The sequence below is a fragment of the Elephas maximus genome, chromosome 9 (genome assembly GCF_024166365.1).
Source record: "Elephas maximus indicus isolate mEleMax1 chromosome 9, mEleMax1 primary haplotype, whole genome shotgun sequence".
Taxonomy (NCBI): domain Eukaryota; kingdom Metazoa; phylum Chordata; class Mammalia; order Proboscidea; family Elephantidae; genus Elephas; species Elephas maximus.
In genome coordinates, this window is record NC_064827.1 from 15,447,006 (window position 1) to 15,460,458 (window position 13,453).

General features: G+C 43.7%; 1 protein-coding gene across 8 annotated transcripts in view; it reads left to right on the plus strand.

Moving 5' to 3' along the window:
* The window catches only part of CD274 (CD274 molecule), a 40,801-nt gene extending 32,120 nt beyond the window's left edge, over nt 1-8,681 (plus strand). For 5 of the 8 annotated variants that reach the window (XM_049896716.1, XM_049896717.1, XM_049896715.1 and 2 more), the window contains 2 exons: nt 1,583-1,861; nt 5,213-7,443. In XM_049896716.1, coding sequence (XP_049752673.1) covers nt 1,583-1,861; nt 5,213-5,556 — 623 coding nt within the window. In that variant the 3' untranslated portion in view covers nt 5,557-7,443. The other 3 variants (XM_049896720.1, XR_007518748.1, XM_049896719.1) reach the window with 3 other exon arrangements.
* Nucleotides 8,682-13,453: the final 4,772 nt, after the last annotated feature.

Sequence of the window (13,453 nt, forward strand, 5' to 3'; positions counted from 1 at the left end):
ATTAAATCTCTGAATATATCATATCACAAAGCAGTGGTCATGTCTTTAGAAAAAGAACAGAGAATTAAGGGTGTAGGTGAACCACTGTGGAGCCCTGGTGGTGCAGTGGTTTAAGAGTTCAGCCACTACCAAAAAGTTAGCAGTTTGAATCCACCAGCTGCTCCTTGGAAATCCTGTGGGGCAGTTCTCTTCTGTCCTACATGGTAGCTGTGAATGGGAATCAACTCAAGGGCAACAGGTAACGTGTAGGTGGACCACTACTGGCTACAAAGTATTAAGAATAAAATAAAGATTATACCAACAAAATAAAAACATGTTAGCATACTTGTAACAATAAACATGAATAAAGATCTTAGATTGTGTAAACCAACCTACTAGAATAGTCAGCGAACTGGGTATCTTAATCCTAAAATGGTCCCAAACCAATAATCTAAAATTTATCAAACTTTCTTCCTCGAATATAATCATTATTTAAGTGATCTATTAGCAGGTTCAGCATAAAGAAGTTTAGACAATGAGTCTTATTATGTGGTGTCTGGGATGAGATCCTGAAACAGAAAACGGACGCTAGAGAAAACTAGTGAAATCAAAGAGTGGGGTTCAGTTAAAAAAAAAAAAAAAAAATTGCCCTTGCATCCATTCCAGCTCATAGAAGAACTGCCCCATAGGGTTTCCAAGGAGCTGCTGGTGGATTTGAACTGCCGACCTTTTCATTAACAGCCATGTCACTAATGCTGGTTTCTTTGTTATGATAAATGTACCACAGTAATGTAAGAGGCTAATAATAGGGAAAACGGGGCGAGGGATATAGAAACTCTGTATACCTCTGCAACTTTTTTGTAAATCTAAAACTATTCTGGAGTTAATTTTTTTTTTTTTAATTTTAAAAAGTACCATCCAAGCAAATGTATCAACTTTTACAAATTACGTTGTATGAATTTTCATACCTAATTGCAGATCGTTCACTAAACGTTGAAAAAGAAAATGGTGCATCAAAATCCGATTTTGTCTTTATTGAAATCCAAGAAAACAGTCCTTGCAAGCTGGAAAGATTCATGTTTATGAAAACAGCTTTGCAACAACAACAAAAAGAAAGTACCCAGGAATAACTTTAAGAAGAAATGGGCAGGCCCTGTTTAAAAACTAAAACTTGACTGAGCAATGTACAAAGACTTGAATGTATGAAGAGGCACATTTTATATTTGAATAGAAAGACTACTGGCTTAAAGATGACAATTCTCTTTAAGTTAATCTATACGGTGTTTCGTTCTGTTGGGCATAGGATCACTATGAGTTGGAACCAACTCAACAGCACCTAACAACGACAACAACAATACGTTTAGTTGGAGTACAATAAAAATACATGATTTTTATAGCAAGATAGCTGTACCTTGAAACCAAAGCTTGGCCCAAGTCTGGATAGAAGGATTGAAGCAGGGCTGGCAGGTTCCCCACTGCTGAGACAGCTGAATTTCAAGCTTATTGCTCTAAGAGCTAGCCTGGATTAACACTTTTTTAATGCAGGCAACACCAAGCCACGTGTGCTAAGTGAAAGCCCTGACTTCTCTTTGCTCACACCTAGCCCCGTACAGCAAAATCAACCAAAGAGTTTCTGTGGATCCAGTCACCTCGGAGCATGAGCTAACATGCCAGGCTGAGGGTTACCCTGAGGCTGAGGTCATCTGGACCAACAGTGACCACCAAGTCCTGAGAGGCAAGACCACCATCACCAAGGGACAGGAGGAGCTTTTCAATGTGACCAGCACACTGAGAGTCAACACGACAGCCAAGGAGGTCTTCCACTGCACTTTCCAGAGAGCAGGTCCCGAGGAGAACAGTACGGCTGAGTTGGTTATCCCAGGTAACATTCTGAATGTCTCCATTAAAATGCACTTAGCACTGTGCCCTGGCACCCAGCATGATGCCTGCTCATCGAAGGCATTCAGTGTTTGCTGAATGAATGAATGAATAACATGGTATTTACGAAATGTCCCCGGCTTCCTCACCTCCTTTCATCCAAGTCATATTGCTATGTAATAAACATTCAGCAGATATTCATTGCTGGAGCCCTCGTGGTGCAGTGGTTAAGCACTAGGCTGCTAACCAAAAGGTTGGCGATTAGAACCCACCAGCTGCTCTGCTGGAGAAAGATGTGGCAGTCTGCTTCTGTAAAGACTGCAGCCTTGGAAACCCTATGGGGCAGTTCTACTCTGTCCTACAGGGTCACTATGAGTCAGAATTGACTCCACAGCCAAAAAAAAAACAACCCCATTGCTATCGAGTCAATTCCAACTCATAGCAACCCTATAGTTCACAGTAGAACTGCCCCCTAGGGTTTCCAAGGAGTGCCTGGTGGACTCAAACTGCCGACCTTTTGGTTAGTAGCCATAGCTCTTAACTACTGCGCCACCAGGGTTTCCAACTCCATGGCAGTGGGTTTAAATATTCACTAAGTGTGCCCTACATACGAGGTACAGTAAAACCTGCAAAAGCCAGAGCCTGTGCAAGGTGGAAACCTATGAGAAAAGGAAAACTCAAACGTTTATTTTCCAGTAAAACAGGCAATAGAAAAGCAGTAAGACTGCACCTCTCAAAGACAGAAAACTTGGAGACCTGGAAAAAGAAGGTCATCTGGTTGAGTTCCAGCTCTCCCAGGTTTCTCTGTATTATGTGAGGCACTGCAGGCTCATAAAAGAATAAGACATAGTTGACAGCCTCCGGGAAACAGAAAAGAAAACAGCCCGTCCCAATCCCATGTAGGAAGTGCCCTTGGAGCTGGGGGAGCATGTCAGAGGAATGCTCCACTCGGGTCAGAGTTGAGGCACCCAAATCCCAGCCTACTGGAGCTGCTGCTTTCTCTCCAGGGCTTCGATGGCAGAAAGCAAACAGAGTGTACTTTTCTGCCTTGTTCCAAACAGGAGAGATCCTTTCTCCCCACCTGCCTCCCCAAGGCAGCCTGTGATTTTCCACCTCAAGTCAGTCGGCTTAGTGGCTGGGTTTTAAGGCCGTGGTCCTGGGCAGGTTGCCAGGCTTCTGTGTGCTTCCTTCCCCCATAGGGCCAGTATTACCTACTGGGAAAAGTTCTTGTAGTGATAAAATGAGCTATAGTGTATGAAGATGGTTTGCCACTGTTGCCTGTACCAATCCAGCCATTCCTTATCTCCTTGCCCTACAGAAGTGGGTAGGAAAGGATACAGAGTGTGAAGGGAGATTCAGGGGTTAGAGAGTGTGAGGTGGGTGTGGGCCATATTTGAGGGAAACCCAGTGGTGTTCTGAAAAGAAGCACTTTTTACCACTCCTTCCCAATAGATATTGACAGAAAAACTGGGTGCTTCAGGTAAACAGCTAAAAAGTTGGATAGAAGAGTCAGCCAGTAGGAAAAGACAATCCAGGATGGTCCTTTGAGCAACAAAAGCAAAAATAGTTTGGAAAATTAAGGAGGTGCCCTTAGTGGGATATGAGTCCTAAGGTACCAGACTGACCTTTGGTAAGAGCTATATTAAGTTTGTTCCTGCCATTTAAAAAGAAGTCCCTGGGTGATTCCAATCGTCAACGCACTCGGCTGCTAACCCGAAGGTTATGGTTGGAGTCTACCCAGAGGTACCTCAGAAGAAAGGCCTGGAAAAGCAGCCATTGAAAGCCCTATGGAGCACAGTTCTACTCTGACACACATGGGGTCACCATGAGTCAGAATCAACTCCACAGCAACCGTGGGTTTTGTTTTGTTTTGTTTGCCATTTAAAAGCTGTTTTATGGCAGTTTACTTACAGGGCAACCTAGAGTAACTCAACAGCTGTTTCCTTATCTGTAAACTGAGGGGGGTTTTTAGAGCCCTGATGGCACAGTCAATAAGAGCTCAGTCTGCTAACCAAAAGGTCAGCAGTTCAAATCTACCAGCTGCTCCTCGGAAACCCTATGGGACAGCTCTGCTCTGTCCTATAGGGTCGGTATGAGTCGGAATTGACTCGACAGCAAAGGGTTTGGCTTTATGTTGTTGTTAGCTGTGTTTGAGTTGGCCCAACTCATGACAACCCCATGCACGTTGAAACAAAACACTGCCTGGTCCTGTGCCATCCCCATGATTGTTTGCAGATGGGACCATTGTGATCCACTGGGTTTTCATTGGCTGATTTTCAGAAGCAGATTGCCAGGCCTTACTTCCTAGTCCATCTCAGCCTGGAAGCTCTGCTGAAAACTGTTCAACATCACAGCAACACGTAGCTCTTCACTGACATGTGAGTGGTAGCTGCACACGAGGTGCCCTGGCCGGGAATCAACCCTGGGCTCCCACACAGAGGGAGAAAATTCTATCACTGAGCCACTGGTGTCCCCACGCTAACCCATAAAGTTGTTATGAGACTCAAATAAAACACATATAAACAGGCTTTGTATATTGTAAGCTGCTAGACAAAGGCATGCTGCTGTTGTGGCTTTAAACTTGAGCTAGGTGTGTAGGGGTCATGGATTTCACTTCCCATTTGAGCCGCAGGAGCTGACTGATGGCAAGAGGTGACAGTTAGCTAGCTGTCTTTGAGCCTCCATGAGCCACAGTGTCCCTTTCCTTCCTGCCTAGAGCCCCAGACAGAGAGGCTGGTGAGAGATGCCAATGACTGGATGTCTCATGATGTCCAAACTATAGAGAAACAAAGGATAGCAAGCATTGGTCCCCAATCATTACCACAAATGTGGGAGATAGCAGGTTGTTGGCAGTGCCCAGTGGCCTCCCATGTCCCACTGTGGGCAGTCAGCTGCTAGCTTCAATATTAAAGAACACAAAAGGAAGTGAAATAATCAAGGCTGCATTTTGTATTGAGCGGCCACTCCCTGTGGTCCTATGCTAAGCACTTTAGAAACATTAGCTTCCGGGTAAGTTTATGACCATTTCTGTTTTGTTTGCTCGGAATGGTTAAGGGACTTGCCCAAGAGTCAAAGCTAGTGCACTGAAAGGCCACAGAGCTCAATCCCTGGGCCACTTGTCCAAAGTCTGTGCTGCTTCCATTTGCTGCTCCCATCTCTTACCAGAGGCACCTCCTTGTGACAGCACTCACTGGCCAGGAGCTTTTAATATTTAAGGAAATTAACCTAAAGCTAAACTAAATTAGATCATAAGGATGATGGCTCCCCGGCCCCTCCCATCCAAATGTTATCTTTAGTCCCTGGACCTTTTCCCGTCAAAATTTTATCTTTAGTTTCTTTTTGTTTCGTTTTTCAGAACCACCTAGCATATCTCTACCAAGTAAGAGGACTCACTTGATACTTCTGGGAGCCGTCCTGTTGTTCCTTGGTGTCCTGATGACAGTCATCTTCTACCTGAAAAGAAATGGTATCTCATTTATTGCAGTGGTCTCCACTGGGGGTGTGTGGAAGTATATGAGGGCGGTCTTGTCACAATGCCTTTTAGTAGACACAATCAGGAATGCTAAATGTCCTGCAGTGTACAGGGCAACCCCACATAGCAGAGAGCCATCCTACCCAAAATGCCAACAGGCCTCCACTGGGAAACACTGTTTTATAGCCCTGGTGGTGCAATGGTTAAGTGCTTGGCTGCTAACCTAAAGGTCAGCAGTTCGAACCCACCAGCTGCTCTTGGGGAGAAAAGACTTGTCCATCAGCTCCCCAAAAAAGATTTTTACGTAGGAAACCCTATGGGGCAGTTCTACTTTGTCCCAAAGGGTTACTGTGAGTTGGAATCAATTTGATGGCACCTAACAGTAGCCCTCCTATTAGCCTTCCCTTCCAGGGCCAACTTTCAAGTATGCAAAGCGGGTCTAGTCATTCTGCTGGGTGCATCTGTGTGCCATCTCTTCCAGATTTGCTCATGCCACTGTTCTCAACATCACCTACACTGGAGGATGGGCAGTGAGCACCTGCAGTAGCATTGCCACAGGGTGCAGGGGAACCTGACTTACCTCTGCAAGGTGACACAAAGGCACCCGGCTGTTCAACAGCGGTTACAACAGAGCTGAGTGGAACTGCTGGAGGAAGAGCAGGTGTACAGGGGTGAAAGGAGGAGAATGGGTATGCATGGAGGTGAAGTCAACCCAATATCATAGCTTCTCTTCATCACACAAATAGCCACAGACTTATGGAAGAGAAATAGCTGAAATGCCTGTCAGTTTCAGTTCACTTTGAGAAATGCATGAGTTGCAACTTTATATTGAGCTGGTTTCTGGACACCCTAAGTAATAAAAATAGTTCCTCCTGCAGAGCTGCGATATTTTTACCATAGAATATTTTGCAAGGCTTTTTTTTGTTGTTGGTGGAGGGTGCTAAATATTTTTGAAAATAATTAAAAAAAAACATGCATTCATTTCTCTACTTGCCCATGGAAACAGTTAAAATCAAGGAAAATGAGTTTATTCAAATCATTTCCTCCTATTTTAAGGTGATTCGAAATAAACATTTCCCCCAATACTTTCAGAAACGTACCAAGGGATCCAATGATGACCTCTGTATAGACAGCTGATGTCAAATAGGGAATTAGAAAGTGGAAGGGAATTCCAGTAGTCATTGGGAAATTCCCCACAGCCCCCTGAGAAGGGGTGGATTTGGGAAAGTGGTGGCGTAACTGAGCTAGTTTTGAAGAACGGGTTCTGACCAAAACTGGGGCATTTGGGCAGATTACAAGGACCAAGTTTCAGTGGCATTCAGATCCTGAGGTAGAGTTGACTTGTAAAAGGAAATAATTGTTGCCAACTTGCACTTTGAATATTTCTCTGTGAACAATAATTAGTTGGCATTAAGAATGACTAGAAAACCAAAGAATAATAAAGTACTTCAGAATATAGCTCATCTCTGAGGGAAGAATGGAAAATAAAACTCTACACAGGTAGTCCCGATTTAAAACAGCGTTCTGTTCCAACAACTTTGTTGTAAGTCGGTTCTAATGTAAGTAGAATGCCTCTTTTTTTGTTGTTTTCATTATTACTGCCTTTTTCTATCTTTTAGTATCTTTATAAATGCAATCTTTATTTGTCTTTGGGAATTGGAAACATTACGTATGAACACAGATATGATGACATTGGCAAATTACGAGCTGCAACATTGGATGCAGTACATAGTAATAACCCATAAGATACATTAAAAAAAAAAAAAGGTACAGCTGTAAGCACTCAAATACGTCATAAGTAGGGGACTACCTATATTCCGAAAGAAAATCTTAGGAGCACAATCATGTGACTTACACTGTTGAAATCACCTCTAGGCTTGGGATCCATGGAATAAGGAAGTCTAGCAGACTTCCTAGGGGATGAGAAAGGTTTTATAGGAATCTGAAATTTAAACTTGAGTCACTGTGTGGGATGTAGAGTTGTGCTACCTAGAAATTCAAAGCATTTCTTTTTCTCAAGTGAGAATGATGAATGTGGAAAAAGGTGGCATCGGAGATATGGACTCACAGAAGCAAAATGGTAAGCGTATCAGAAGGGATCGGGAAGTTGAAGAAAAGGAAACAGAAATTTAAAGCAACAAACAAGGAGGAGTCTATCAGCCATAATCTTCCCTCCTTGTAAGGAATGCTGGTATGGGAACTGCAGACTCCTCTTTGTCCCACAACTCCTCCCACAGCCCGAGGCGATTTAGGGAGTGCCCTCAGAGTGAGCTTTTGGGTGGTGAGCAGTTGTGTGAGGGCGAGGACAGGGGAGAGAAGAGGTGGCTTCTCCCTGCTAAGCTTGCATTGCTCCTCATCTCAGCCTCTGCCTGCAGCAGGGGACCAAGCTGACTTATGTGTTTGGAAAATGAATGAATGAGTGAATGATAAATAGTAGTTGTGTGTCAGGCACTGTGTTAGCTGCTTCATGTGCATTATTTCATTTACTCCACTGCTCCCCCCGCCCCAAATTCAAGAGATCAATACTAGAATTATCCCCATGTTTTAGTAGAGAAAATAGAGGGTCAAAATGATCATGAAAATAGCCAAAGACACACCACTGGTAAAGGATGAAAGCCAGGCTTTGAGAGGCCACTAGCCTGACTATGGAACCTTTCTGAGAACCTATGTGCTTAAATTCTTTTGCCACGAATGTCTGCATTTACAAAGGGTCAGAGGAACCTCGCCTAGCAGACTGAACCAAGAAGGAAGTTATAGTAAGGTTTTTAAATTTTTAAGGTGTAGCTTGGAAACCAAAAACTTAACAATGAGCCCAAGTCTAAAGGAGTCTAATTAACTTGAACAAGCTCAGGCAGGTTTCATTCTGTGGTTCATAGCACTCATTTGTGTGGTAAAGCTAATGAGCAAGCGTTGCCTGGTTCGTCCACTGCTGTTGTCACAATGGCATTTAGTAGGCAGGGTCAGAGATGCTGCCAGCCATCTCCACCTGCTCAGGACTGGAGGTTTCCCAAGGCACAGAACTTTGAGTTTTAAAACCAGGGCAGTCCCAGGCGTACCAGGACAGTTGGCCACTCAGTATCATGTGAAGGTAATTGGCATAAATAGAATCTTCCTCTTTCCCTTATTGCAAGCTTATTATATCATCTAGAAAATGTGAATTATGCTTCTCTTTAGATTTTTGTTGTTGCTGTTGTTATTTTTCACCAGACTGCCCTCCCATGAAATTAATATAAAAGTAATATACATACTTTTATCACTCTCCAGACTCAAAATCTGAGGAGACGTAACCCAGCGCTGTAACTTCTCATCTTAAAGCAGGGATTCTCCGCCTGTGGTCTGGAAGCTTGTCCAGGTACAGCACGACTAGGGACGGATGGGCGAGCAGGCTGCAGATGGCATAGGACTGGGAAGGCCCACACGCTCGCTCCAAATGGAACCTGGGGAAAAAGAAGGAGGAGAACAGAGAAAGATGGAGGAGAAAGGGTAGCCTGGAAGGAAAACATGTTACTTCAGAAAGACTGGGAGACCCATCGGCGCAGGGGCCAGGGAGAAAGGACACTTCTGAGCGCCGAGCCTCCATCGTTCATTCACCCCGGGAGAACGAACGGGCTGAGGATCACTGATTTAATGGTCAGTTGCTACGGAAGATCCTTTTTCTCCAAGCGACACTGCTAGCTGTCTTCTTTGTGACTGAGTGTCCCACTGATGCAGCAGTATTTATGTATGAATGTTGACTATTTATTTTGAGTCTGCGGGGTCTTCTTGTCATGAGTGTGGCTGTGAATGATTGCTTTTGAAGATACATTGTGGTAGATGTTAAAATTTTGTCACCAAGTTAAACTCGCTGCTTAATGAATTGTTCCCATCTAGTGATAGTAAAACATAGTGATTGGAAGGTGCTTGGTATCCTATAGAACGGATGGTATAAATGGAAGCACAGGGAACAAACCATTGACCTTTATAGAATCTTACTTTATTTTACCCATTGATGGTCCATGAACTGGAATAACCCTAGTCTCAGAGCTCAAGTGTCCGTTGCAGTATCTGTGCTGTTCAGATATCAGCTTTACAACTATGTGGTACTCCATGCATATACTCTATCTCATTTAGTCACTGTAACAGCCCACTTGTGGTAAGCACTGTTATTATGCCCACTTTACCAATGCGGAACCAGAGAGAGAAAACAACTTTCCTGAGCCTTAGAGTTACACGGCTACCATGCCCTGTTCTTTTTAGAATACAATCTGCAGGTGAAGTTTACCTTGAGCAATTCATTCCCTGGACAACCATTTACCAAGTGAGTGCACAGTGCTGAGAAGACAAAGTACCTGCCCTCCAGGAGCTCCTAGCCTGGTGGGGAGAAAGACAAGCATATTTATTACAAGTTAGTGCAGCCATATGGTATGAGATGTTGGGGGAGAACGGTGGCGTGAGGGCAAAAGGCTAGAGGAACGGAGAGAGATGGAAACCACTTCAGGTGGCCGTCAGTGTGCACCCGGACAGATGAATGTACTTAAACATTTGAATAATCAAAGCACTTTTCGTTTATGAGGACTGTGGGAAATAACTCTTGAGTTCTTTTTGTATGATTATATTTATTCCTATTTATTTGCCTTCATCATACAATCTGATGCTTATTTATACGGCGCTATGAGTCGGTATCGACTCGACGGCACTGAGTTGGGTAGTAGTATTATTGAGCAATTCTTTCCTTTTTATTTAAATGTGATGGGATTTTAAATCCATGCATTCCAAAAGTCCAGTAAGAGACTGTGAAAAATCTCCATTCCATCCAGTTTCCCTTTCCTGATGCATCCAATGTGGCCTATTTTCTGATATATTCTTCTGAAAATATTCCATGAATGTATATGAAAATGTATGTGTATATATATATTTTTTTTTTTCTTTTTGCCTCAACTCACATAGGTGGTAATGTATTCGGCACTTGCTCTGCACTTTGCTTTTTCATGTAATACATTATGCTGTCTGTAGCAGCCAGATCCAAACTCGAAGCTTCCAGAAGTCAGGGACCATGTCTTATTTGTTTTTAGATCAGCTTTTCCATAGCTCCTCTAGTACCCTCCATGATGCTTAGAATATGCTAAGTACAAACAGCATATGCATTTAGACAGCCTGATGTACTTGCTCTGTGACTGTGGTGGGATTGGGTGTATGTTGGATTTGCTCAAAGTGAGACTATGGGTCCCCCAAGGTCCATTGGGCCAATCTAGTCCTTAGGAAAAAAGAACAATCTTATTATTAACCCTGTATGATGGAGCTGGAGTCCCTGGGTGGTGTAAACAGTTAACACACTCAGCTGCTAACCAAAGGTTGGGAGTTTCAGTCCACCCAGAGGCAGTTTGGATAAAAGGCCTGGCAATCTACTTTCGGAAAATCAGCCACTGAAAACCCTGTGGAACACAGTTCTATTCTGACACACTTGAGGTCACCATGAGATGGAATTGACTTGACAGCAACTGGTGTTTTTGGTTTCATGATGGAATCATGATTGAAACTTTTTTCCGCCAAAATGATTTGTTTTCTCTCGAGTATACCAAACCAAAACCAAATCCAGTGCCACCGAGTCGATTCCAACTCATAGCGACCCTATAAGATAGAGTAGAACTGCCCCGTAGAGTTTCCAAGGAGCGCCTGGTGGATTGGAACTGCCAACCCTTTGGTTAGCAGCCGTAGCACTTAACCACTACGCCCCCAGGGTTTCCTCTCAAGTATAAACTTGATTTTAATGTTACACTTGCAAATATACGCATCCTTTTTGGAAACTCCAGTGGAGTACCTTGACAGCTGGCTGCTCTACACCCTCACCTGTGCCAGAAAAGGCCCCTTGGTCAGCCTGAACCCTTGAGTCCCGCCAGCTGTCATCACTGCCCAAGCTCCCTAAGATTCAGACGCCCTCTCAGGAGGCCTCAGAGGCTTCCTTTCATCTTGGCAGTTTCCCTAGATCAGTGACACTTTGCGCACATGAAGGCTGAAGACACAGACTCCGACAGAACTTCTGTTGCCTTTTTGCACGTGTTCACTTGTATCATTTTCCTTGTTTGTGTGTAGGACAAGCAAGGATTCTGACTGAGCCAGGTATGCAGGCTACTCATCGTATTCCAAAGTCTTAACACCCCTACCCATGGTGTTGGATTTGTAAGGCACTTTATCTTTTTGTCTTGTGTTTCACTGTGAGCGCCATCAGCAGAGACGTCATGTAATTCTGTATTTGGCTGTCACTGTTTATACCTGCATTAACTTAATAAAATTTTCTTTATTTTGTTCCTCAACGTATACCAGCATGTCCATTTTCTTGTTTTCTACATGTTTATAAAAACACTCACAGTTTAATATCTCAGTGGGGACAGTTACTTGGAATAACAGCAGCAACCTCTGTAGTTCAGTTTGTTCATACTCTGTTTATCTGAAGCCCCTGGGTGGTACACATGGTAAATGTGCTTGGCTACTAACTGAAAGGTTGAAGGTTCAAGTCCATCCAGAAGTACCTCAGAAGAAAGGCCTGGTGACCTGTTTCCGAAAAATCAGCCATGGAAAACCCCATGGAGCACGGTGCTGCTCTGATGCATGGAGGTAGTCTGTGAGTCGGGGTTGGCTCGGCGGCAGCTGGTGGTGGTAGTGGTGTTCACACAGCACCCTCTTGAATCTGAGTGATGGGGAATAGCAAAAGAATTTATATTAAAGAAAAATTTCATTCTCCCTCACCCGGTAGCTTCTCTTAGGACCATCCCAAGAAAAGAGAATTCTCTCATCCAAATTGAAGATCTGTGGGGGCGGGGGGGTGGGGAGGTGAGGAGAGGTGTGGTCCTGAGGAGAATGGAGGGAAAAGAAGGGACTTTCCTCCATGGGAGCAAAACAGATAAGTAAACTGGGTGACACAGACCAATGCATTCAAAGCTAGATCTATTTCAGTCTGCATGCTCCGAAGGGAAGTGAGAAACCTAGAGCTAAGATGGGTTGGGGCTTAAGGCTGAGTGCCAGATGAAGCTCTAAGAAGAGAGGTGGTTTTAAACAAACATGACAGTACTTATCCATTCAAGGGGGTGTAGACCTGTCAGTGTATCACCCAGCTTAATGACTGAGTCATCAGGCTTAGTTTAAAGAGACCTCGTGTGTGTGTGTGTGTGTGTATGGTAAAGATACACATATAACAAAACATTTGCCAATTTGACAGTTTTTACATGGACAGTCCAGTGACGGTGATTGTATCACCATATTGTGTAACCAGCACCACAGTCCATCTTTCCAAAGTGCTCCACCACCATGAGCAGAAGCTCGTGTCCCCTAAGCAGTGACTCCCTTTCCCCCCTCCCTCACACCCTGGCAATCACTAATATACTCTGACCTCTATACATTTGCCTATTTCATGTAAATGGGAGCGTACATTTGTCCTTTTGTGACTGACTTATTTCACTCAGCATGTTGTGTCCAAGGTTCATCCACGTTGTATCATGGATCCGAACATCAGTTTCTTAGATACTTTTGATCATTTCTCTGAACCAAATACTTTCAAAGGATGGTGATAACAGTTTCTAAAAATCTGTGTCAGACTCTAGATGTTTTTAAAGGAAGAGTATCAGTATCTTTGGAGTAATGATGGTGATGATGATGACGCTATAACACTTACTGAGCAGAGTTTGGACGGTGTCCCAGTGCCTCCATTCTTAGAGAAGAAAAAACCTCATGAAGTAAATGGATTTACCGCAAGGGCTGGGGCATATCTCAGTGTATCAATCTGATATTCTGATTTTTCTCTGTGTATTTCCCTCCACCTGTACTCTTTCTCTTTTTGCCTAAGGATCATTTTCCTCCCCCTCCCCACCCCCATGCCAAAACCGAGACATAGAAAGTACAGTTTTAATATGCAGTTCTACTCCTATTTCCCACGATTCCATTGTAATCATCTCAGTGGGTCCCAGTTACTCAATAGGCACCTTCCACAGACCAGGCATCCTACTGGGCTTTGGGGAGAAGTCAAAGAAATAGTGAATGTGGTCCACACCCTCATGGAGCTTACGGTCTGACTGAGGAACCAATACATATGTTCATGAAAAATGAAGTAGCAATTCAAGTGTTACAGAACATAAGACTACCAGAAAATGTCTC